Source organism: Pinus tabuliformis, chromosome 1_2 (genome assembly GCF_031772625.1).
Source record: "Pinus tabuliformis cultivar Carrire ecotype Pingquan chromosome 1_2, CPIR1, whole genome shotgun sequence".
Classification (NCBI taxonomy): domain Eukaryota; kingdom Viridiplantae; phylum Streptophyta; class Pinopsida; order Pinales; family Pinaceae; genus Pinus; species Pinus tabuliformis.
This window is the reverse complement of record NC_142298.1, coordinates 842,201,246-842,228,966: the sequence shown is the minus strand read 5'-3', so window position 1 is coordinate 842,228,966 and position 27,721 is coordinate 842,201,246. Positions and strand designations below refer to the sequence as shown.

Genomic DNA, 27,721 nt, shown 5'->3' with positions numbered 1-27,721 from the left:
TACGCACGGATGACAGCAAAATCAGGCATTAAAAATCATTGTCCCATACTAGTTTCCTGTGTTAAGTAAATAGTCCTTCTAGATTCAGTAGAAAAGGAATTATCTGAAGTAGTTTGATCTATAAACAAGGGAAGCTGCGAGGCAGCGAGTCCCTGCATCAAGTTAACCTTTGTCCGGCCGGAAGTGTGCACACTAGCGTTCTCCTCTAAGCTTCTAGTTAGCTCATCGAAAAGACTGACTCCCGGGCAAACTAAGGTCTTGTCAGATTGCATAGCACATGCTAAAAGCTGCGATGCCTGCCAGAGGTATGGACCAATGGAGTACAAGTCGGCTTCCGACTTAGACCCAATTATCAAGCCTTGGCCATTTCGAGCTTGGGCAATGGATATCATCGGACTATCCCAGATCGTCAAGTACACAGTCATGCGCCATACTCACAGTCTTTACTAGGACCTCTGCTTAGTCTAGAAGCTCTAGTCATAGAATTCTCCTCTAAGCTTCTAGTTAGCTCATCGAAAAGACTGACTCCCGGGCAAACTAAGGTCCTGTCAGATTGCATAGCACATGCTAAAAGCTGCGATGCCTGCCAGAGGTATGGACCAATGCAGTACAAGTCGGCTTCCGACTTAGACCCGATTATCAAGCCTTGGCCATTTTGAGCTTGGGCAATGGATATCATCGGACTATCCCAGATCGTCAAGTACACAGTCATGCGCCATACTCACAGTCTTTACTAGGACCTCTGCTTAGTCTAGAAGCTCTAGTCATAGAATCACTTCTAGACATAGAACCTCTAGTCTTTGCATAGCAAGTCAATCACAGCCAGGAGTAGCCTTAAGGGCATAGCCAAGTAGGTCCTATTTGATGTGGCATCAATGATACACTGCCTCTCCTTTGTGAGCTTGATATGCTAGTTTCGTAATCATCGGCATCCCAGCAGAGACGATAAAAGCATAAAAATGAGAGTTTTAGCAGCCTGCCAGAGGTATGGACCAATGCAGCACAAGCCGGCTTCCGACTTAGACCCGATTATCAAGCCTTGGCCATTTCGAGCTTGGGCAATGGATATCATCGGACTATCCCAGATCGTCAAGTACACAGTCATGCGCCATACTCACAGTCTTTACTAGAACCTCTGCTTAGTCTAGAAGCTCTAGTCATAGAATCACTTCTAGACATAGAACCTCTAGTCTTTGCATAGCAAGTCAATCACAGCCAGGAGTAGCCTTAAGGGCATAGCCAAGTAGGTCCTATTTGATGTTTGTGAGCTTGATATGCTAGTTTCGTAATCATCGGCATCTCAGCAGAGACGATAAAAGCATAAAAATGAGAGTTTTAGCACCATGGCAGATCCAAATGCATAGCATCAAGTTAAAATAATCATTTCTTATGACAAATTGTAACATGTGAAGAGTACAAGACAAGCACGACATTATGCCTATGAAGCAGATTATGCCTATAAAGCAAATTGATACTTTTTTCAGACAGTTTTCATATATATAGAAAAAACGAAACTAGAATACTGGCATCAATGATACACTGATTCTTTAGATTCAAGGAGCGTTGTTATTTCTAATCAGGGCAGTCTGCAGTGCCTCTCCTTTTTCAGCTTGATATGCTTGTTTTGTAACCATCGGCATCCCAGCAAAGACGATAAAAGCATAAAAATGAGAGTTTCAGCACCATGGCAGATACAAATGCATAGCATCAAGTTAAAATAAGCATTTCTTATGACAGACTGTAACATGTGAAGAATACAAGGCAAGGATGACATTATGCCTATGAAGCAGACTGAAACTGGAATACTGGTTAGATTCTTTAGATTCAAGGAACGTTGTTATTTGCAATCAGGGCAGTTTGCAGTGCTTCTCCTTTGTCAGCTTGATATGCTAGTTTTGTAATCATCGGCATGCCAGCAGAGACGATAAAAGCATAAAAATGAGAGTTTCAGCACCATGGCAGATCCAAATGCATATTTGAAGCATCTGTCGTAGACCTGTAACAGACAAGGAAGCGGGGAATTAAGACAACGCGTAAAGTAATGCAAAAATAGGCGTGAGATTCAGAATTTTGACTATACAACTGAAACATACTCCATAATCATATGCTCTTCGTTCAAGATGTTATTGTTTTCTTGGTTTCTTTTTTCTTCGTGTTTCTACTTTTACGATGTCGATAATCAGAAGAGTCATGAGAACAAGTGCTAAGAGAAACAATGCCGCTAGTTGAGTAAGTTGGCTTATGCTAATGGATTCCATGTAATGTGAAGCAGAGAGATGTATGTCAATATCTAGGTGGAGAAGGTGGTTTTCTTTTGTAAGCGAGAAATTAGGCATTGCTTTTGCCAATTTATAAAAGAGTTCAATGTGTTTGCAAACTGGTTTTAAGTGTGAATGGAACTGGGTTTTTGAGAATATTTTACTGTACAACCAAATAAGGAAAGCCATGCAAGATCACAAGACTTGAATGCGGGGTAAACTGCTGACACGTGCAGAAGTAAGTACGTATACGGATTGATTTGGAATGGATCTGAAATACTTGAAGATCAGATTGGAGGAGGCCAGTATTAAATGATCGCTATAAAACGGAGAACTTACGTTAAGTGAGCAATCGATTGGCATATGAAATGATGTATGTGACGGCAAAAGTAAATGGGAGATTAGGTGATGTATCTGACATCAGGGGCAGATCTCAAATGAAATCTTAGGGTTAGATTGCGGCCAAGATATTCTAATAAACAATTTGCAATTAAGCGATCTATCTGACATCGGAAGCAGATGGCATATGAGATGATGTATGTGACGGCAATAAATGGGAAATTAGGTGATGTATCTGACATCAGGGGCAGATCTCAAATGGAATCTTAGTGTTAGATTGTAGGTCACTATTTTCTTGGTCTTCCAACTACTTCAGAAAGGAGCATCCATCAATCCACTGACCACCTATTCACCTTGATTAATCAATGGATCTGCTTTGGTCTTTGACCAATATGTCCTTACCCTACTACATGCCAATCTTGATTTCCGGAATGTCTTATGTCATTATTTATATGCTGCAGTATACTAGAATGAGAAAGATTTGAGAACAAATGCAAAGACTTCCTGTTTAAAGTCTAAATAAGTCTTGTTCTAGGCAACTCGTATTTGGGTTAAGTTATTATATTCAACAAACAAAGATCTTTGACAAGTATCGTACTGCTTGACTAATAGTAAATGGTTAAGCATGTACTAAGGTCCATAAGTTGAAAACCTTTGATCCCTTAAAAACATTATAACCCTGATTCAGACTTTCCTTTTCAGTTAAGCTGTTTGCAGTATTGTACCGCGAATTCTTGTAGGGTTGGTGAATTCTTGTTCTCTTAGACACAAGAAGAGGGAAATTGCATTTTCTGAGGTGTGGGTACTGTCGCAATAAACACTACTCTGTTAACTTTCATGATATTTGAACTTGAACATATTTAGTGCAGGTGTTAGCAGAAATTATTGGGACATTTTTCCTGATATTTTCAGGATGTGGATCAGTCGTTATTGATCAGAAAAGCGATCATTCCATCACTCATCTGGGTGTATCGCTTGTTTGGGGAATGGCAGTAATGATCATAATTTATGCCATAGGTCATATTTCTGGAGCTCATCTCAACCCTGCAGTGACTCTGGCCTCTGCACTTCTGCGAAGATTTCCTTGGGCTCAAGTATGTATACAATTGTTTTAGGCAAATTAATATATGGACGGAGATTGCTAAACTTATGTTGATTGTAAATTCTGGAATATTTGAGAATTTGTTGATTATAGATGGGGGAATATTTGAGAATTTGAGAGATAAAGGGAGATTAATTAATCAACTCTTTTTTTAATGGTCAGATTAAGAAAATTTAAGAATCTGCAATCTACATAAATTCAATGCTCAGAATATGTTGATTTCAGATTCTTTGAATCTTGACATATTCTTGGAATCTGCAATGGACAGAAGTTTAACACTCCGGGATCGTTATGTTGATTACAGATTCCAGAAATATAAAAAATGAAAAAAAAAGTTTGAAATATGGTTTTGTATGGGATTAAAATCACAGGTTCCAGCCTACATAGGAGCTCAAGTTATTGCAGCAATATCTGCTGGATTTGTCCTCCGTTTGATGTTTGGAGAAGTGGCACACATAGCAGCCACAGTACCTACTGGCTCAGACATGCAGTCCTTCGTGTTAGAAATACTTATCACGTTTTTCCTAATGTTTGTGGTTTCTGCTGTCTCTACTGATACCAAAGCGGTATCTATTTCTGACTACCCTCGATTTTTCTTGAACTATTTGTATTCATTTAATAAGGATGAGATATGCCTGCACATGCCATTAAATTTCTTATTACAGTAACCGCGAGTTTCCAATGGAACAGATAGGAGAATTGGCAGGACTGGCAGTTGGAACAACGATTGCAATGAATGTAATCATAGCTGGGTATGATCAAAGCAAGGTTTTAAAGTTTCTATGCAAAAGAGGTCTTCCAACTACTTCAGAAAGGAGCATCCATCAATCCACTGACCACCTATTCACCTTGATTAATCAATGGATCTGCTTTGGTCTTTGACCAATATGTCCTTACCCTACTACATGCCAATCTTGATTTCCGGAATGTCTTATGTCATTATTTATATGTTGCAGTATACTAGAATGAGAAAGATTTGAGAACAAATGCAAAGACTTCCTGTTTAAAGTCTAAATAAGTCTTGTTCTAGGCAACTCATATTTGGGTTAATTTATTATATTCAACAAACAAAGATCTTTGACAAGTATCGTACTGCTTGACTAATAGTAAATGGTTAAGCATGTACTAAGGTCCATAAGTTGAAAACCTTTGATCCCTTAAAAACATTATGTGCTTCATAGAGTGCAGGCGTTATCAGCATATTAACCCTCCGGTGATACCTTGTAAAAGCCCTCACAGGTTCGGGCCTCTGTAGCTGACGTGAGGCAGAACAGTGATGAAAAGGAAGGGAATTGTGGCTCCTATGTCAGCAGATCCTGAGCAAAGAAGGAGCTAAAGGATAGTTCCAGATCTATAGTAATTTCTGTAGCAACTTTGGTTACAAACTTCTGGTTAGGGCTTCTGGATTGATTTCAGTTCTGCAGAATTCATTTTATGATTAAAATCTGCACTCTTGAATTTTGGTTATCTATACATACATTGTTCTGTCAAGCTCAGGTTTTGAAGATTGGATTGTATGAATTACTGTATATTGAATTGGATTATTCATTCTTCTCACTACAGTGTTACAATTATTGACACAGTGTACCAGAAAATACATAGAGCAAAAGAACTACAACAATATGTGAGCTGTTTGTATCAAGAAGACAAGAATTAATTGGCCAATGCTTTCATGGCATACCTTTATGTTCAATACTGCTGCCCATGATAGGCATTAACCAGTGTTTGGATTGGGTCAAAACTGTGTAATGAGCGGGTTGATCAACAGACCCCCTTGACCAACATAGTCCCTCTCATGTGTGTTGAGTAGATGTAATAAATAGGCGTTGAATACGAATAAGAGAGGGGTGTAACCATTAGTACTTGATACTGTACTTCAATGATTGAACTAAAGGATACATAAGAGGTATATGACAGAAAATGCAGCTGGTATTAAGTACCCAACCTTGAACCTTAAGGTCAAAACTCTTTGCTAATCTAATTGAAATTCATAGCCTTCATTCAGACCTCTCCAAAATATGTTGATGACTAGAAACTAGGTTACGTTTTCTCATTGTCTGACTTCTTGCATGGCTAGTTTTTCAGGGTTATCTGGTTAGAAATAGAATTACAGATGAAGCATTTGACAGCACACAGGTGCCTTTTGCACATGGAAAGGGACTTATTTCAGATGAATTATACCAGGTGTGTACCCTGCAACAGCAAAATAAGATACCATAGAATCATAGGCACAATTTTTGTATTCTTCATACAAGGATGGTAGTTCTAAGGATGCCATTTGACTACTAGTCTAATATGGTATTATTTTACGAGTTGTTTACTGTTATGTTTAGAGAATTTAAATCAGTTGGCATTTCAGCAGGTGTTGAATATAGAACTTCTCCATACTTGTTGCTGCAGGCAGTAAAGGAGACTTGCAATGGTAGCTATTCGTATTCCACCAATGCTTTTTGTCAATCGAAGATATTAGAAGTGTGGGAGGTAATGCTTGTAGTCCACTCCTGAGATGACATTAAAGTATTGAATATACACAGTTCATTACCTCAAGGTGTTGGTATACTATACAAGTTGCACATTAGTATAGATTCAATGTCATGAGAAGTTTAGGATACATGACTAAAACAGTTACACATAAATTGTATAAACATGAAGATGTCACCGTTCATTACCTCAAGGTGTTGGTATACTATACAAGTTGCACATTAGTATAGATTCAATATCATGAGAAGTTTAGGATACATGACTAAAACAGTTACACATAAATTGCATAAACATGAAGATGTCATTGCAGCAAAAAGACAATAATGAAGGTTCAAGAAGCTTCAATCAGTTAGCTTCCAAGAAGCTTCAATCAGTTAGTTCCTTACCTGGATCGCTTTTGCTCACATATTATTATCAGCACATAAAAATTTATCTCTACCCAGGAGCAGGCCCAGTTACGGATCCATTGCCTACATAAAATTCAAATCAATTCCAACAATAAATACTCTAAGGGATAATGGAGAACTCGCACTTGCACCAAAAATACTAAATTAACTCCAAACCTATTGCAAATATTGTAATTTCGATAGGAATATCCACAAGAAGATGCAAATATTGTGGAAACATGTTCTTCAAATCAAAAGACAAAGAATTAAATAAAAGCTGGCCTCATAAAATAACAGGCATTTATTGAGTAAAGATAAGCTATAATAGAAACATCAGAATGCAATGTTGCAGGAAAATAAATGATAACAGAGACTATAAGTATAGCAATCGTACCTTGTCTCCATTATTTCTGATCAGGTTGTTGTTCTCTAATGCAATAGGCTATATACTCTAAGTTGTAGAATAAATATCAGTATCTACTAAATATTTTCAGATAGCATCTGCATGTGCTACCTATCAACATCCTTTCACTCAGGGTTAGCCAAAGAGAAAAATGCAATACTGTGATCTGGTTGCTTGTGTTCCTCCTCTAACTGGATTTCACCTTTTGTTAACCACTCTTATCTACGGGTTCTCTTTCCATAAACATTAAACTCAGAATGAGCAGAAAACTCAAACAGCGATGCCAAAGGTTCGAGTTTTAAAAACGTGAATGCAGCCCATATGTTGACCTCAATCTCCCTCATCAAAACATATCAGAAAATTAACACAGCCGGCCAAAATGTAGCTCGAGATATGGAAATCTGTGCTCCTATAATTCTATGTTTCATGGCCAAAAAATATCGTCTTTCCATAAGGAAACCAAATCCATGAACTACAAAAACCCCATGGAAAATAGAAACCTATGGATCTATGGAAAAGAGAAACCTATGGATCGATTACTAGCATTTAGTTAATGGATGGAAATTGTTTATCGGCCATGAACCTTTATTAACAAGAGAGTCTGATACTTCAATGTGGATAATGCAATAAGCACACCTTTACAAGAGAATTCTTCCAAAAAGAACTTATTAACACCGGTTCTTAACAGAAAACTTGTTAACAGTGGTTCTTGCATCCCATCCCTTTTAAAGAAGGGCTCAAAGCCTCAATCAAACATGGAAAGCAAGAACCCTCCATTAAAAGTGCTGCAGGACTACCTTTGCATCGTATTATAGCGAACACAAATCGGCAAGCTAAACATCGATAGAAAACTCGCAGTAAGTTTCTGCATTTGATCTATTTACAATGAAATCCCAGCACTCTGAACATCAAGAAAACTAAATACTTCATAGAAAAGTAAAATAATTGGCAATGGACTCTAAATTTTTATCGGCAAATTCATTTAAATTGTTAATAGTACCTTCAAAACATCTCACTCGAAAATCTCCATGCTAAAGCAGCAACATGCTTCATCTCATGATCAAAATTAAACCATGAAATAATCCATGGAAACACAATACCCTACCATCCGCACAAAATCCACAAAACTAAATGCAATTGTAAATAGAAAACTGCAGCAAAGAAAATTGAAATGAAAATATCCACAATATCTATCACTTTTAATCTCTTTCCAATGAAGAAACGTTCAAACAAGAAAAAAATCGCAGAAACGGCAAAACGACAGATAATTGCCACAAAATCCATTGAACTTTTACAGCAAATTGCGCAGCAGAGGCATTGAAAGCCAAAACCGGCCCGAAGAACCCGAAGAAAAAGCAAGCTATGATCCAGCGCGGAAAAAATCAATACCGGTAATTAAGATTTAATAACTGGAAGTATATGCCTAACCTTCAACCAGCTCCGACTTGTTTCTGACATCGACGCCATAGTATACAGCCCGTCCAGACTTGAGAGCCTCAGCAAGAATCGAACTCTGCTCTTCGTTTTCATCCAAAGTCATTGTACGAGCAAAATCGGCAATTCTTACGATCCATCGACCGGATTCCAGAAGTTTCCGAACAAGATGACGAGCCACAAATCCTCGTCCTCCCGTCACAACGCAGCAATCAAATTCTACTGCCGGGAAATTTTTCAAACCCTCCTCGATCGCCATTGACGAGCTGGAAGCGAAATTGAAGGAATTCCCTTGCTCTGCAGATTTTTATGCTTGAGACTGACTTGACTGGACTGGTTTTCATGGACATGAGGACAATTCGTTACTTCCTGATAGATTGATTACCGTCTTTTACTGTGTATATATTCTTAAGCAAAGGTGGTTAGGTATGGTCGGCTGATTAAAGTCACTTTTTGTGCCTTAAAAGAAAAGGAAGGAGAATGGCTCACCATATATTTTTACAGTATGATTCCCTCTCAGCTCAGACCAGGTAGTTGTACACGAGTAAAAGAAGTATAACCTGAAATGACCAAAGAGGGTATATTAGTGATGTAATTTAACATTAAAAGGGAACGAAGCTCTTGGAAAACTAAAAATTAAAACACGTCCATGTGGGCCCTGCTCACCTCCTTCTCAGTGGGATAGCAGGGCCACATGGCTCACCTCCTTCTCCGTGGGATAGCATGGAGGCACTAAACCATGCCACTTAACATTGTATCATGGTCATATGTCAATACAGGAGGCAGAAGGATAATCCAACTGTCCACTGCACATGCACCAGTTTTTCAATTTCATGGCCTTCTAGGTTTGTCTCATCCAGCTGCCAACACTCCCAGATGAGCAGAACACATTAAGCCCTGTTTTTTTCATCTTTTCGCAGAATAGTGGTTGTTTACAAGACTGACTCCTCCTCTGTGTGCTCTATGACATGAGCCTTCTGCTAAGGCCCTCCCTGGTTGGTTTTCTGGTCAGCGAACTGTTTTCTGCAGTGCTTCTTCATATGGCCTGTGTTGCCACAATAATGACAAATGGTCTTCTGTCCCTGGGAGCCATCCTCCCCGCTGTGCTGCCCTTTCTTCTTGGCCCCTTTTCCTTTGCCTTTGAAATTGGCCGCAAAGGCCTGCTCAGAACCCTCTGTCTCAGTGTTGCTCCCGAACTGTTTCTTCCATCCGTCCTGCTGTAAGAGCTTGTTGCAAAGCTCTCCAAACTTCAGGTAAACATCCGTAGCTCTGAATCTGGATTTCTGTGTATGTCATCCTGGAGCATAAAGCCTGGAGTGCCGCCTACGAAGGCCAAGAAACCCTAGCGTCAGGCTCTACCTTCTCCTCTTTCCTTCCCTGCGTACGCATCGGTATGCCCCGGGCCGCCGCCCACCCAGGTTCACGCTGTATGAACAAAATGAGCTCTGTACTTGTTAAATCGGCAAATCTGTATTCATCCATCAAAACAGTGTATGCAGCTTGTGAGTATCAGAACAGGCCTGCCATTGCCTTCCCTGTGGGGGTTTTGCTGCTCCATATGCACATTGGTCAGAGGCGTTGATATTGGGGATCCCTACCAGCCGTAGCCTATCTATACCCCCATGCCACCCACAAGAAGCCGAGGGCCGGACTCTGCTGAGCGGGTGTAGCGTGTTCAGGTCTAAAATAAGATTGATGTCCATCACCCGGAAGACACGCTTCGACCTTTCCCCCCTGACTGAATGCCTTCGATCAAACCTATCTTGCTGCTTGCCTTCTCCCTTCCTGCCTGATAGGATATATTACCCATAGTCCCCCGGGACGGGGCTTACCCTACAGAACCTTAGTTCCTACTTCGCATTGATGCTATGTTACATACGATGCACCTGTTGATGAGGATCATGCGACAGACACTGAGTTGCAGTCAGCTAGTGCCAGGCACGGACACCTGCACAACACCTGTTAAGATCAAACCGTAGCATACCCTGCAACCTTAGCATATACCTGTTTGCAGATAATACGAATTAACGAATTAATGCTAGCATTAACACGAGACCGTTGACGGTCAGCCATAATGAACTGGGCCTAAATAGCAATTTAACCTATGTTCGGGCCTCTTCCGCCTCGGGAAGAGGCCAAATAAGATGGGAAAGCTTCAGCGGGGAATCAGACTTTGGCTATCTGGGGAGAACACCGCACAGCGCATTTCCGAACTTTATACTAAGCATCGTATAACACACTAAAAAAACTGTAAACTAATGCTAAGTCGAAGACTAACGATTACTATAGTCCCTGCCGATTGTCAGATGGTAGGGACTAATAAAAAGAAAATCGATCAATAAAATTCACATAAACCTCAGGTGATCTTCCTGTATATAAGACTAAATACTAGGATTCAACCGGCTTTTCCTTTCCCGAACTATCTTTGTAATCCTTAATTAATTTTGTGAAGGAAAAGAAACTAGGATAATTAAACAAAACCAAGTTGACTAAATAAGTACAGTGCCTAAAAATGAACCATTGAGATGTTGCATTAAGGTCCACAAATATGACTTTGGCCAAATATGCAGGAAAATTTATGGAAACATCGTTGGGATTTGTGAGTGCCTCTTTCATGAACATGAACATTTCTCATCTAATTTTAGGTCATTGGAATATCCTTGAATGACATCCAAGAATGAGACCAGGTTTGATAGATGGGTTTCAACTATAGAGTCGGGATAGGCAGGGAGATGGTTGTAAGCTCCTAGGGATTTTTCACTAAAATCTGCAAGAAGCTAAGTTTCCCCTCATCATCCTAGCTCTTGAACTTCTAAGTTAGGCCTCTATCCAAAAATACTTTGTCCATGTCGAGTAGATTGAGCATTTTAGTTAAAGGGCTTTGGGATGCCTCAAGAAAAAGGTTATGAGTTCCTAGGTAGAGAATCTTTTCGGCATTACGTTGTGAACTTATGAGTATCATGATGGAGTTAGGTTCATAATGTACTATGGGTAAGGCAACTTGCAGGATTCCAGTTTGAATTAAACATTGGTCTTCCTAAATTTCATCCCCTTTCTCCAATTCTCTCCTCGGGGCATAAATATTTGTGTTCATTACTAGTTTATCTATAACATGAGACCATGGTTCGAGAAAATTATCTTGAATCAAACTCTCATCCATTAAGTACTTATAAAAAATTTATCTACAACTTTGTAACATTATGAAATTCGAGTGTAAGTAATTACCTAGAAATGTAATGCTCTGCTCACTAGTTGGCAGGTTTTGAACAGGTTCTAGACCAGGTCTACTTCAAACTACCGTGAAAATAATGAAAATTGGGTCATGGGAAACCTTTAAATTTGAGTGTATTATAAAATTAAATGGGGAATGTATGCCCCCTGCTAAATCATAAATTCTATGTCAGTGCATAAATGTATTGGGGATTGGATCTGGTGGTGAATGTCTTATAATGATACGAATCAATGGAAGTTCACATGAGTGCATGCAGTTCGAAGGATTTTCAATTGTTTGATCAACCAAGCCTCGTTTTAAAATCACTTTTAGGTGGAAAATGAATCATTAATGCCAATTCAAGCCTACACCTGAAAATATTGAGGGTCGTTGGATCAAATACATGAGGATCATGCGATTGTTTTGGGTGCGGCAATCTGGTTTAAATCATAGGCAAGTTTCCACCTGAATCAATAAGAATCATTGGATGTGAGTTTTTGGTTTCATTGATTACTTTCAAGAGGAAGATGTATGGTTGGTAATACATGCACAATTTTTTCCGAAGCGTTGTTATTTTAAAACCTAAAAGGTTAGAAAGGGTGTTTGATAACCCACTTTTTTATTTTATTAATTGTAATTAAAGAAGAAGAAATGAGACTCAGTGAGGGGACTCCGAGAATATAGAGAAATGGTAATTAATGTAATCGGTAATGGTCCTGGTTAAAACACTAGGCTCTAGGCCAACGTGTAATGGGAGCCATAATGTTCCAATGGGAATTCATTTGAGCATTGAATGGGTGCATCGATTTAGCCCAAAAAGTAAATCTCGGACAAAAATATGTTTGTGCATTATAAAGGGATTGGGTTATGAAGAGTGGGAATATGTGGATAGGGGATGTCGTTCGTCTAATGACAAAGTAGAAATAAAAGGAAAAGTGGGGCTCAATGGTATGATTTATCCCAACTCTTTCATATCAAATGCATGAGGATCATGCAATTGTTTCAGGTGCGGCAATCTGGTTTAAATCATAGGAAAGTTTACACCTGAATCAATAAGAACCGTTGGATGTGAGTTTTTGGTTCCATTGATTACTTTCAATAGGAAGAGGTATGGTTGGTAATACATGCACAATTTTTCCCGAAACGTTGTTATTTTAAAACCTCAAAGGTTAGAAAGGGCGTTTGATAACCCACTTTTTGATTTTATTAATTGTAATTAAAGAAGAAGAAATGAGACTTAGCTAGGGGACTCCGAGAATATAGAGAAATGGTAATTAATGTAATTGGTAATGGTCCTGGTTATAACACTAGGCTCTAAGCCAACGTGTAATGGGAGCCATCATGTTCCAATGGGAAGTCATTTAAGCATTGAATGGGTGCGTCAAGTCATCCTGAAAGGTAAATCCCAGACAAAAATAAGTTCATGCATTATAAAGGGGTGGGGTTATGAAGAGTGGGAATATGTGGATAGGGGATTTCCTTCATCTAATGATAAAGTAGGAATAAAAGGAAAACTAGTGCTCAATGGTATGAGTTATCCCGATGCTTTCATATCAAATGCATGAGGATCATGCGATTGTTTCGGGTGTAGCAGTCTGGTTTAAATCATAGGCAATTTTCCACCCGAATCAATAAGAATCGTTGGATGTGAGTTTTTGGTTTTGTTGATTACTTTCAAGAGGAAGAGGTATAGTTGGTAATACATGCACAATTTTTCCTGAAACATTGTTATTTTAAAACCTCAAAGGTTAGAAAGGGTGTTTGATAAACCACTTTTTGATTTTATTAATTGTAATTAAAGAAGAAGAAATGATCCTCAGCGAGGGGACTTCAAGAATATAGAGAAATTGTAATTAATGTAATTGGTAATGGTCTTGGTTACAACGCTAGGCTCTAGGCCAACGTGTAATGGGAGCTATCATGTTCCAATGGGAAGTCATTTGAGCATTGAAAGGGTGCATCGAGTCAGCTTGAAAGGTAAATCCGGACAAAAATAAGTTTACGCATTATAAAGGGGTGGGGTTATGAAGAGTGGGAATATGTGGATAGGGGATGTCCTTCTTCTAATGACAAAGTAGGAATAAAATTAAAAGTGGGGCTCAATGGTATGATTTATCCCGACACTTTCATATCCCGGTGGTTAAATCCTAGGAGGAACAGGATAAGCATTGTTGGGAATCCCCAGGTTGACTAAGCTCTAGGCCGACATGTAATGGGATCCATTGTGTTCTAATGGGAAGTAATTGGGCACTGATGGCTACATCAAGTTAACTCAGAAAGTAAATCCTGGATGAAAAGAAATCAGTGCATTATAAAGGGGAAAGGTGACGAAGAGTGGGCATACATGGATAGGGGATGTCCTTCGTATAATGATAAAGTAGGAATGTTGATTCATGAAAATTATTCTCTAGTTCACATCCTTTTCATTGTCTTTTCATAAGCTTTCCCTTGAATTTTACCCTTTTCCACTCTTTTGTAACCTTACTTTAATCCTCCTCCACGGTGGGTGATAGTAAATTCCACTTGGGAATACAATGAGTATATGTCATGGATTGGATGGCATTTGGCTCGTGTGATTCCCATAGCCGCTAGCACATATGAATTCAACATAACCATATGGTTGTACTCCTTTATATCAGTCCTTCATATGATTAATCCCTCATAACATACACTAAAATAATGGTACTTCAAAATGAGAATTCAATATGGTGGTTTGTGAGATATGTCATGGCTAGCCCACCCACCTCCCTCATTCTATTTATGAGCCGAGAATGTTCATAGTCAAGAACACTTCCCTGCTCTGCAATGTCTAAGTCCTCCATTCACCATGCACACATTCCTTTTAATTTCACTTCAATCACTAACGACTCACTTCGTTAGTCTACACTGGTTCACACAATGGTGGAGAATCATCGTAGTCATGGTATTTTTCACCTTTCCTCCTCCTTTGCAAGCATGGAGTTTGTGGACTCTGTCTTGGCCTCTTTGCTTCATCGTAACAATGTGCCTCTCACAGAGAATGCTCTACTTCATCTCTGTGATTCGACAATTCTGAATTTTATCCCTCTCATAGGAATCTCTCTGTTATCAATTTGTAATTTTCGAGGTTGTGAAAGAAAACACCAAGGTAACCACAAAACCACTTTGGATCTTAGGATCTAGCCTTCCTAAAATCAAAGAGGGATCTCTCTATCAGATTTAACTTTGTTGTATTTAGATATTAGGCTAGTTATGAGAGTTCGGAGTTTGATTTTAAAATTGATTTGGTTGATTAAATGCCTGAAACTTCCATTGGGCTATGGAGTCTACAAACTTAACAGGGATCTGTCTCAGATTTTCAAAGGAGTTTCACAGGGCAAGGTAGTTGAACTAACTGGATCTTTTAGATTTAAATGAAATGTAATAGAAGAAAATATATAGGTTCAATTGAAGCTAAAGAGCAGTTAATAATTCTTTAACTTGATATCAGAAGAAAACATTTAAATTATCCACAGCCAGAATCAGAGTGTATCTTTCAACAAATTTTGTTCATCAACTTTTTGTAAAATAATTCAGATTTAAGAACACATAAGTATGGAAACAAAGAAATAAACACATAGACATTGAGAGAAGCACTTCACCAAATAGTCCAACACATGAATCCTATGAAGAATGTTATTTCTATTACTGATCATCCCATCTTATGGAAATAGTACAATAGCTTTATGGAATGCAAAAAACAACATCTTTTACTTCAAATGATGAAGTATTTATAAAAAATTATCACAAAATATCTTGATTTAAATATCAAGATTCATTTCAAATATCCTAAACTGATTGTAAAAATAGAACACAAATAAAGGAAAATAAAACTATTTGAAGAGTTTTGGCACTATATTTGAGGATTTCTTGTGATAAAGAACATAAATTCAAATTTGATTGCAACTCTTATTTGATGAGGTGGCATCCAAGTCACTAACTGTCCATGAGCTTTTTCATCCCAAAATTCTGAAAACTACGGTCCAGTGATCTATTTTTATATCCAAAACCATAATAGTTATTATAAAACTGAGAGAGGTTATTGTAAATGATGATGTTGGTAACAAAAACCACTTTCAGTTTTTGAAAATTTATTTCCACCTTTGCAGAAACCGCATTTCAAAACACTAACTAAAAATAAGAAAATGCAGGAAAATATGTCTACAAAGCTTCACCCAAATCTCCCAAACCATAATAGCTGTTATCAAATGGAGAGATTTTTTTGTACATGAAGATGTTAGAAACACAAGCCTCTTTCATTTTTTGAAATTCACTCTTAGTTTTTTGTAGCCATGTTTTAAATTACTATGTTGTATAAGACAAAACATAGTTTTAACTTTCCATGAAACATACATATGACGTGGAGGTGGGAGGTGACATGGAGGTGGGGAATGATGTGGAGGCACATGGTTGGTGGAAAGGAAGTGGGCTTCGAAAGGGTGATATGGAGAAATGACGTGGAGGTGAGTGGGGATAGCAGTCCAAATGGCAGGCAGTGAGTGGTGCGGGAGTAGAGATGTGGCGGGGAAATGACATGACGGGGGTAATTAGACATTTGTGGGAGATGGATGGTTTTCGGAGGGAGTAGGAGTGGTAAACGGTTTTAGGTAGGGGTGTGTGAAAAACATGAGGGGCGGCCACGTCGCATAAGAGGGAAAAGGAGAAACAACTTTTCAGACCCCCCTTGTGGTTAACTGTCGAAGGGGCTAGGGAGGTCTAAATTTGAACACTTGTCGTTGATCCGTGTGGGCTGAGTCATGGTTGTGGCTTCTTGCACACCATTTATTACAAACGACAAAAGTGTCACATCCAACCATAAATTTATTACAGCTTATTCTAATCGCAATTAAATGATGTGATTAATTAATCTAAGCATACTTTAATTAACCTTTAATGTTGCATTTTGACTTGCAAGCATACTTTGTGATTTTTTCAAAAGGTTTTATTTTTATTTTTCTATTTTGTTCTTGGAAATAATTTGCAGGATGAAATATTATTTACATCTCTCAAACCCAAATAATCAGGTAAAACAATAACTCATCCTATAAAATTTATAGGACCCTAATAGTGGCTCCAATGGGGATGACATCCTCCATGTGAGGTGCCAAGAACATCGTAGACTAGTAGCCTGATCCATTGGGCTGATCCCAAATCTACAACTTGTTCTACCATAAAAATCTATGCTACTGAAAAACTCTCAAACTGAAATCAAAACCATTCTACAAACTGAAATCTGAAACATACACTGAACTGAAAGTTGTACTGCTATCTAAAATTGAAACTGAAAATACTGCAAAAATGCTCAGAGTACTGAGCTTATTGGCACACACCTACTCACTCTAATATGTTGAAATGACTACAATATCAAGTAATAACAACTTTCCAATGCAACCAGTCGAGAAAATGGATACTTAATTGAATTATGCTCATACTTCTCATGAGAAGGCAAAAAATATATGATACTGGCAACCCAAACTTCCACTAAAACTATTGACCATAATTTACAAACATAAGAACAACCATTTTCCTTGATGACCGCAATAGATTGGCTAGAGGATCTTGAAAAACATGAAAAGTTACATTTTGATGATCTGCAAAAGGACTGCCTTCTAAGGGAAAGGGAGTAATTTGTTCATCAATCTTACTATCTTCATTTGAAACAACCAATTCATCCACAACAATAACATCCACAGGTTTTGGGACAACCTGTTCTTCTTCAGTAAAATCTTCATTATCTAAAACTGGAGGTGGATTTTCAATTAAGGTAGCCACATCTTGAATAACAAAAAGGTCTACACCCACGAGGTCTAAAACAATTTTCTCTTCAAAAATTTCTGCATTAAGTTTAAAGGAACAAACTTGCTGCATATTATTGCTGAAAATAATGGATGGATCATGGATTTCTTGAGTTTTTATGCTAGCAAACTCAGAATTCTGATTTTTAGAAATTTTTTCCTGGATTAAAAACTCAGGAGAAGAAGGGAATGCAAGGAAACTAGAATGATCATTTGTATTTGTGAAAATCTGAGAAGATTGTTGCAAACTATCATCGGTAAGCTTTGTTTCTTCATTACAACAAAACTTATTATTTTCTTGTTCTTCTGAGATGTATAGAGGTTGTGAAATGTCATCAACAAGTTCATGTGAAATTAAATCATTGAAATGCAGATTTGCTTCATTTTCAATCATGGGAGAAATAACTACTTGCTGAAAATTTTCTTGAGTGTCATAGCAGCCAGCTTCTTCAACTTCTTCATGGTTGAAAGGTCTCTCATGAATAGCCTCTATAATCTCATCATCCATAAACTGATCATCTTCATAGTAACCTACCAGGTATTGTATAAAACTTTCAAAATGATCACAACAGTTTTGAACCAACAACAAAGATGGATAATCTTCTTTGTATTTCTCAAAAAATATAGTATGAAAATGCTTTAAAGAACATATACTAGCAGCTGGTAAATTTTCATACCAAGACCTGGCATTTCCTTCCAAAGTAAGCATGAACATCTTCATAAGACAATCTTCATGCCATTCAACCTGTAGCCTCCATAAATGCATATGGAATTTGATAAGATGTAAAGCAGCATTATTACCTTTCTCATCTTTGAACTCTAGCAAATATGATTTCCAATCTATGCAAGGCATGTGATGTGGAAATCCAAGGATACTAGATCTGTCCATAGGAGCATACCTATGTTCTATTCTTGAACTCATCTTGAAAACAATCAACAATAATTGATGAAATTACAGACCTTCACATAGTGGAGTCACCATGAGTGTTCTACAATCTGGATTTTTTGACAATGGAGTCACCATGAAAGCTTTGAGCTCTGGATTCTTGAACATGGAGTCGTTAGGTGAAAGATTCAACATTTTTGTGTCTAATCATTGTCCACCATCAGTAATTAGATCTGGAACTCGATACTCTTTCTTATGGAACATGAAATGTTCATCCCCAATATGGTCGCCAAAATTTTATCTCTGTAATTTCCGAGGATGTGAAAGAAAACACAAAGGTAACCACAAAACCACTTTGGATCTTAGGATCTAGCCTTCCTAAACTCAGAGAGGGATCTCCCTATCAAATTTAACTTTGTTGTATTTAGATATTAAGCTAGTTATGAGAGTTCAGAGTTTGATTTTAAAATTGATTTGGTTGATTAAATGCTTGAAACATCCATTGGGCTATGGAGTCTACAAACGTAACAGGGATCTGTCTCGGATTTTCAAAGGAGTTTCATAGGGAAAGGTAGTTAAACTAACTGGATCTTTTAGATTTAAATGAAATGTAATAGAAGAAAATATATAGGTTCAATTGAAGCTAAAGAGCAATTAAGAATTCTTTAACTTGATATCAGAAGAAAACATTTAAATTATCCACAACCAGAATCAGAGTTTATCTTTCAACAAATTTTTTTCATCAACTTTCTGTAAAATAATTCATATTCAAGAACACATAAGTATGGAAACAAAGAAATAAACACATAGACAGTGAAAGAAGCACTTCACCAAATAGTCCAACACATGAATCATGTGAAGAATGTCTTTTTTATTATTGATCAGCCCATCATATGGAAATAGTACAATAATTTTTCTGGAATGCAAAAATCAACATCTCTTACTTCAAATGATGAAGTATTTATAAAAAATTATTACAAAATATCTTGATTTAAAATATCAAGATTCATTTCAAAATATCCTAAACTGATTGTAAAAATAGAACACAAATAAAGGCAACTAAAACTATTTGAAGAGTTCTGGCACTATCCTTGAGGATTTCTGGTGATAAAGAAGAGAAATTTGAATTTGATTGCAACTCTTATTTGATGAGGTGGCATCCAAGTCACTAACTGTCCATGAGCTTTTTCCTCTTGAAATTCTGAAAAATAGGGTCCAATGATACCTTTTTATATCCCAAAAACTAATAGTTTCTAGAAAACTGAGAGAGGTATTTGTAAATGATGATGTTGGAAACAAAAACCTCTTTCTATTTTTGAAAATTCATTTCCACCTGTGTGGAAACCTCATTTGAAAACACTGACTAAAAACAGGAAAATTCGGGAAAATATCCCTGCAAAGTTTCATCCGAATATCACAACCATAATAGATCTTAGAAAACTGAGAGAGGTTGTTGTACATGAGGATGTTAGAAACAAAATTTTCTTTCAGTTTTTGAAAATTCATTCTCAGTTGTTTGTAAACCATGTTTTAAATTACTATGTTGTATAAGAAAAAACATAGTTTTAACTGACCATGAAACATACATATGACATGGAGGTGGGAGGTGACATGGAGGTGGGGGATGATGTGGAGGCACATGGTTGGTGGAAAGGAAGTGGGTTTTGAAATGGTGATATGGAGAAATGATGTGGAGGTGAGTGGGGACAACAGTCCAAGTGGCAGGCAGTGAGTGGTGCGAGAGTAGAGATGTGGCGGGGAAATGACGTGACGGGGGTAAATAGACGTTTGTGGGAGATGGACGGTTTTCGGAGGGGGTAGGAGTGGTAAATGGTTTTAGGTGGGGGTGCGAAAAACATTAGGGAAATGGGAAACAACTTTTCGAACCCCCCCTTGTGGTTAACTATTGAAGGGGTTGGGAGGGGTCCGAATTTGATCACTTGTCGTTGATCCAGGCAGGTTGAATCATGGTCGTTGCTTCTTGCACACCAGTTATTACAAATGAAAAAAGTGTCACATCCAACCATAAATTTATTACAACTTATGCTAATCACAATTAAATGATGTGATTAATTAATCTAAGCATACTTTAATTAACCTTTAATGCTGCATTTTGACTTGCAAGCATACTTTATGATTTTTTCAAAGGTTTTATTTTTATTTTTATATTTATATTTTGTTCTTGGAAATAATTTGGAGGATGAAATATTATTTACATCTCTCAAACCCAAATAATCAGGTAGAACAACAACTCATCCTATAAAATTTATAAGACCCTAACACTCTCCAGAGGTTAACAGTTGGAACCTGTAGTGAAGGTCGGGCATGGTCACCACCCTTAATATTGGGATCTAACATTAGCGGACGTTAAATTCTCATTTGGAAATATTGGCTCTGAATATGAAGACCATGAAATGTCTCCTTCTGATTTCTCGCAAAAATTATGGTTCTAGGAAAAGGCACCATCCTCTCGAGTCGTTGCATCCCAAAATGATGAATGTCTCAACCAATTCAAGAATCTACAAATCTATTTCTAGTACTTCTAAAAATTATCAGCTCCAGGAAAAAATTCTTCTTGTTGCAAGTATCTCTCATTCTATGCCTCTTTGGGGGAGGAATTGATGTGGTGGACTGATGGTGGAGAATAGCTGACAAACCCCAACCTCTGCTCTTCGGTTACAGGTTTTCTTCTACAAGGTTCCTAATTGGTTTCGTTCAACATTCAATTTGGAGGGTATGCCCTCATCATAGTTCTTAAATTGCATCAATTACACCTTCTTTTGTCTCTTCCTTTTGGCTATTCACAACACGGAAGTGGTGCGGTTTCATTTGAGGACGGCGTGGCCCAAATGGCCCTCATTGCAGCTCAGTCTAACTTGCAATGGTTCTTTTCAGCAAGGCCTTGTCATGCAACAATTCCTATTCCTTTCCAAGTTTCTCTTTTTGTCATAACTGGAATGGTTAGCTCTATTTTGTATCAGATTAGTTACAATTACTCTGTCAAGTAGAGCCTCCAAAATTTGTCTCTCAACTCTATGTATGTAATCAAGGTTAATGTATTCTATTTTCCATCCAAACTAATGAAAAGGGATATATGTAACCTTAAGACTCTCTACCTATACTCTTTGGTTGGTTTTCTAGCGGGCATACCAATAGTACAGTGAAATATCTCATGTAACACTCTATTATAGTAATAGATAAACAAACAAACAAACTTTAAACATGGAAGGAGGTGACTTGGAGGGATGAGGTGTAAGGGAGTGATGACATGAAGTACATGATCGCTTGTCATGCTTTCTTTCTCGATTCGCTTTCACAGTATTTATATTTCCATCGCACCATTTTTAAGAACCCGGTTTTTCCAAAACCGTTTACCACTTTTGACATGTTCCTTTATTGGTTTATAAAAATTGATAGGACCCATTGGAACATATGAGGATCATATATCTGAAAATGGTTTGTTTCGTAATCTATCTCATTCCAACAGGTCCCCATCATTTATCATCTAATCATATTGACCCATCAAAAAACCAACAGATCAATTGCCTTGTGAAATGAACCACGATCTGATCCAGACATGCACACTCATTAATCTAAATGTTGTTGTAACTATGGTTGGTTTTTCACAATTTTTAAAAAAAGAGCGAGTTTGTCTGAGTCTTGTGACACCTCTTCCAACAACAGCAATGTCGGAATCTTGGTGGGTTCGTCGCAATATATTCTAAAAATTGTGAGCTTGTTAGTCTGGCGACACCTCTTCACAACCATGGTGAGTTCTTCGCAATATCTTCCAAAAAAAATTGCAATCTCGTCGGTTTGGCGACACCTCTTCCCATAGCAGCAATGTCACAACCATGGAAAGTTCGTCGCAATATTTTTAACAAAATTGGCGGGACTGCCAGGTTTGTGAATCCTCTTCTTATGGTAGAAATGTCACGACCATGGGGTTGTCTTGGTTTTTTACCTACCTTGAATGATCAATTTTTGGATGACATGTCTAGTAATACTTATTCTATTTAGGGCGTGGACTTGATATCTTTCTTGAGGGAAAAAGTGGTTGTCTTACTTCTTAATTGATCAGACGATTTGATGTTCTCATCGGTCTTATGACACATCTTACAATGTTGCAACCATGGTGATTTCATCGAAACATATTTTAAAAAATTATAGATCATGTTGGGCTTGTGATGCCTCTTCCGATGGCTGCAACGTCGCAATTATGACGGGTTTTTCGCAATATCTCTTTAAAAAAAATGTCAATCTCGTCGGTATAGTGAAGCGACTTACGATGGAATAAACATCACAATTGTGGGAAATTTCGGCAAGTGTTTGCGACGAATAAGTGTCAGTGCTTAGACAACACCTATTATCAGAATTTCGACAAACAGAAAGACACCAAAAGTATGATTGCACTGGAAATGGTGTTTCGTTAAATCTAGGCTTTTATCATTATAGTTACAAATCATCGTCGCAAGAGCTACAAAGTGTCAGTGAAAATTTTGTCAATATTTAGTAGTGCCTGCAATTCATGAATATGGAAACAATCACCTCATTCAAGCATTCCTTACCAGCATGGCAAAATTAAGATAGTTTATCAACCATGAAGATACAATTAATCAGGCATTCTTTCATGAATCATGTAGAATCATATATCAACCGATAGCATAACAAGCATAGAAATCATTCATAAATCAAATATGCATAGATCATTGTATTTATATGAGTTATATTAGTTTGCAATTGGAGGGGCATCCACTCTCTACCCAAACTTAGGCTAGCTACACTGAAATCTCTCTTGCAGTTGACCACCCCCAGGATGGATCCATAATCTAAGGGAATTATTGCATAGGGGAAATTTCACACAAAGGTTTTGTTCAAACACTCAAGGGATGGAGTCCATTGTCTAGGTGGTTCATCAACTAGTCTCTGGCAGTAAGCACACCACTGACATGCTTACTTTCAAAGTTTAAAAACATGGGGATTCACCTAAATTCCAGGGGGGGGTGGGGGGGTGGGGGGGTGTGTTGTTCAGTTACTAAGGATTGAATCCACTAAGGATTGAATCCACTGTGTAAGTGGTTTGATAGCCAATTGGAAAGCACTTAATGATTCATGAGCCAGCAGGAAAGCATTAAGTGGTTCATCAGCCAACAGTAAGCACCCATTAGTATAATTAATTATTCTGCAAACACTTATTGATTCATAAGCCAACTAGCAAGCACTAAGTGTTTCATCATCCAAACTATAATCTCTAAGTGGTTCATTATCCAAAGGAAAGCACTTAGTGGTTGAATTAAATCACTGAACTACACATTGGCAACACAGGTTCACACAAGGATTTAAGTGGTCTCAAACACAGTCAAAGTAGTTGACACCAAGAGTCACAAGGTACAGGTTCAAGGTCACAAAGCACTAGTCTCTAAGTCAGCTCCAACATTGCTAGGACATCTCTATCACACTTCATTAATCCACATTGTCTCAAACCAGCCTTGAATTCTTTAATCGTCGAGGAGATACGAATTCCCACGCACCAAAACTCAGAAGGAGAAAGAAGGTTCAGTTCCGCTAAAAACTTAAACAGTGAAATGTTGAGCAACTAAATTCCAATCAAATAATCAAACCCAAATCCAGTTATATTGTGTATAAGTACAATTTCTCCCGCATCCGATGGTACAGCTGAGAGAGCACCGCCTTAGCTCTTTGGTTCCTTTTTCCTCAAGGGGTCCTCTAGTTGTCACTTCAAAATGTGTTTCCTCTACTTTTGGAAGTTCATTCCTTGGTTTTCTATTGTGAAGGGGAACATGGAATGGGCACTACATTCCCTTCCACCACCCTCATCCAATATTTGCTATCATAAATTAATTTTCTGTGAACTCATCCAACTCCAATTTGGCTCCAATCGCATCATATTAAAATTCTGTCAGAAAATGACTTCCCTCAACTATAAATAACTTCAACATTTAATTTGATTGGGTATGGGTCATGGATTTTCAAAATAGAAGAGAAAGTAATCGGCTTCAGGCATTAAATTTGGTTAAGCATGGTTTTCAAAATATGTAAGCAAGCATGTAGTTTCCCTCAACCTAAGGATCCATAAGGTTGTCCCTTATTCAGTTGTTTTTATTTAATTTTAGATAATAATTAGCAATTGTTTAATCAAAGGTTTAGCTTTAGCCTGTGATGGTTCTCCACACTGGTGTTGCAACTACATTTAACATTACAAAAAAATCCAGGGGTCAAAACTAGGGATGTTACATGTTTCCAAAGGGAATACCAAGATTGCCTCGAACATGGAATTCTTTAAAGGAGAAATTTCACCAATTGGTTATTTTTCTGACATTTTCTTTAAAAAAATATTTGTCCATTTGGTTAAAAGTTCACCTATTTTTTACATATATATGATTAAATTGCTAGTATTCGTAAAAAAAACAAACAAATTAATTAATTAAAAAATTAAAAATAAAAATAATAAAAAAATAAAAAATAAAAAAAACGCCAATTTTAAATAGTAAATTACATGTTTTTTTATTGAATATTTTCCTACATGCTATATGTATGATTTTTCTAACCAAAATAGTTGTCTGTAATACTATTTGTATGCATAATACTTGAATCCTTAAATAATACCCTATCCTCCTAAAATGAATATTGATTTCTCAATAAATATTATGTCAAGAATAGTATATATGTCTAAGTACTTTACAAGAGCACACTAATGTTGGTGGAGCTTAAAATACAATTGAAGGAAATGTTGTACAAAGGGTGCTTAAAGCCTAGTGTGTTTCTATTGGGAGTACTTGCATTGTTCATCAAATAAAAATATGGTACCCATAGGTTATGCATTTATTATAGACTATTGAAAAATATGACCATCAAGAATAAGTATCCACTTCCCAAGATCAATTAGCTCTTTGATCAATTGAGAGGGGCCATAGTGATTTGAAAGATAGATTTGAGGTCCTATTATCATCAAGTCAAGATAAAGGATGAAGATATCCATAAAACTACATTCAAGAAAATGTATGGGCACTATGATTTTTGTGGTAGTTTCATTTAGGCTAACCAATGCACCAACTACATTTATGCACCTAATGAAAAATATTCTCAAAAAGTACCTGGATAAATTTGTGTTGGTTTTCATTTATGATATCTTAATTTATTCTAATACTAAGGAAGAACATCAAGAGAACCTTAGGATAGTATTACAAATTTTAAGAGAGCACCAATAGTATTCTAAGTATGAATCCTTCCATAGAAAAATTCATTAATTTGACCATGTGATTTTAGAGGAAGGAGTTACAATGGACCCTCAGAAGATCAAAGCAATAATGGATTGGCATGCACCTCGAAATGTATCAGAAATAAAGTCATTCATGTGATTGGGGGGATACTACAATAGGTTCATTCAAATATTCTTGAATATTGGCCATCCAATCACTACAATAAAAGGAAGTAAGGTTTGTATGGTTGACAAAATGTGAAGCAAGCTTTCAACTGTTGAAACATATTTTGACTAATGCACCCATCTTAAAGATTGTGAATCTAGATAATGGTTTCTTGGCTTAGACAAATCCTTTCAAAGGAGGACTCAATGAAGTTTTATTGCAATATGGGTATGTAATAAATTACAAATATAGAAAATTAAATGAACATGTAAAACATTATGTCAATCATGATTTAGGGCTTACATCTATTGTGCACTAGCAATGAAGATGTGGAGACACTTGGAAAAGGATTTGTATTGATGATAGATCATAGTGGGTTTAGATACTTATTTGATCTGACCTATTTGAATGTTGGGAAAAATAAATGGATGGATCTCATTAGTGAGTTTTATTTTGAAATGTCATATTAAAGGGAAAGAAAATTGAGTGGAAAATGCACTTAGTTAAAGTGTGTGAATAATACATATGGCAGTAGTTAGTGTATAAGTTAAATATAAAATAAAGAAAGAAATATGCCTTACAAAGTGATGAACACTTCAACCATGTAAAGGAATTATTGGAACAAGATCCCAAGGGGCCAAAGTGTGAAGGGTATCAGTTAATCAAAGATGGCTTATTGATATATAAAAGCATATTGTACATGTTAAATTCAGTAGAAATGAAGAGGCTCATAATGGATGAACTCCATAAGAAACCTTAATCAACCCACCTAGGTTATTAGAATATGATAACAATAGCAAGAAGGTTATATTATTATCCTAGGATGAAGAGGGAAATTTTTTAATACATTGCTAAATTTCTAGAATGTCAACAAGTTAAAATTGAGTATAGGCACTCAACAGGGTTGTTGTAGCGACTAGAAAGTAATTTGTAATGGGAGTGGGAAGTCGTACCTATGGACTTCATCACTAGATTGTAAAGTATAACCAAGAAGCATGAGGCAATCATGGCTATGGTGGATAATTTGGGCAAGAAAACTCGCTTAGTTCTTGTGAAATCCACCTACAAATCCATTGACATTGCAAATATTTTCATGAAAGAAATTTTTAGATTGCATAACCTACCCAAGATGACCATATCTTAGAATGTGAAGTTACTTCAAATATTTGGAAAGTTTTATCCGTAGGCTTGGGAACACAATTTTATTTCAATACTACCTACCATCCTCAAACAGATGGATGAATGGAGAGAGTAAATAGAGAATTGGAAAATATGTTAAGAATGTATGTTATGCATCAACACAATAAATGGGAAAATTTCTTACTCTTGGTAGAATTTGCCTATAATAATAGTTATCAAGAATCACTAAAAAAGATCCACTTTGAGTCTCTATATGGAAAGAAATGTAACATTCCAATTAGTTTGGATAATCTAGTGGATCATATTAAACTTGGAAAAACTATGTTGCAATAATTAAATTAAAAAGTGGCAAATATCAAACAAAACCTGATAGTGGTATGAGATCAACAAAATACCTATGCTAACAAGATTAGAACCCACGAGGAGTTAAAATGATACAATATATATCTTAGGAGTAAGCCAAAAAGTAGTTACCTAAGAATGGGAACCTATTCCAAGCTAGAACCCCACTATTATGTACCTTTTGAGATCTTAGAGAGAGTGGGACCTATGGCATATGGGCTTGCCTTACCTCCTATTGTGAAAGTGCATAATGCATTTTATCCATCTTTGCTTAAAAAACATGTGTATGAATCTAATCATATCATTGATTGGGTTTTGTTTTAGGTGGAACCTAAAAGAGAACTTCGACCAGAACCTCAATGCATACAAGACAAGAGGGAGACACTACTCAGAACCAATTCATTGTGAAATTCAAGGTGCAGTGGAAGCACTTTGGAGAATATGAGGCCACATGGGATGATCCAGTTTGGATCATTATATTGTTTTTCATCCATATCGATTCATTCGGAGTGGAAAAGGTGGAGGAATTGGCTCATGGGAC

General features: G+C 37.1%; 2 protein-coding genes across 4 annotated transcripts; one reads left to right on the top strand and one right to left on the bottom strand.

Annotated features, from left to right (window-relative positions):
• Nucleotides 1–1,844: 1,844 nt before the first annotated feature.
• On the bottom strand, nt 1,845–8,814 carry LOC149208575 (3beta-hydroxysteroid-dehydrogenase/decarboxylase-like). 3 transcript variants are annotated; one of them, XM_089394096.1, is made up of 3 exons: nt 8,398–8,814; nt 6,567–6,650; nt 1,845–1,996 (listed from the first exon to the last, which is right to left on the bottom strand). In XM_089394096.1, exons 1-2 carry the CDS (start codon nt 8,660–8,662, stop codon nt 6,616–6,618), a joined length of 300 nt encoding a protein of 99 aa, XP_089250222.1. In that variant the 5' UTR covers nt 8,663–8,814; the 3' UTR covers nt 1,845–1,996; nt 6,567–6,615. The 3 variants fall into 3 exon arrangements, with proteins under 3 accessions (XP_089250222.1, XP_089250220.1, XP_089250221.1); XM_089394094.1 differs by lacking the exon at nt 6,567–6,650; XM_089394095.1 differs by lacking the exon at nt 1,845–1,996 and having other exon boundaries at nt 6,440–6,650.
• On the top strand, nt 3,458–6,204 carry LOC149208576 (aquaporin NIP1-1-like; the record flags this gene model as incomplete). The annotated part of the gene is made up of 5 exons (XM_089396653.1): nt 3,458–3,691; nt 4,071–4,265; nt 4,390–4,467; nt 5,785–5,883; nt 6,100–6,204. Coding segments are annotated over 5 exons (711 nt in total), but the record flags the coding sequence as incomplete, so codon positions are not given.
• Nucleotides 8,815–27,721: the final 18,907 nt, after the last annotated feature.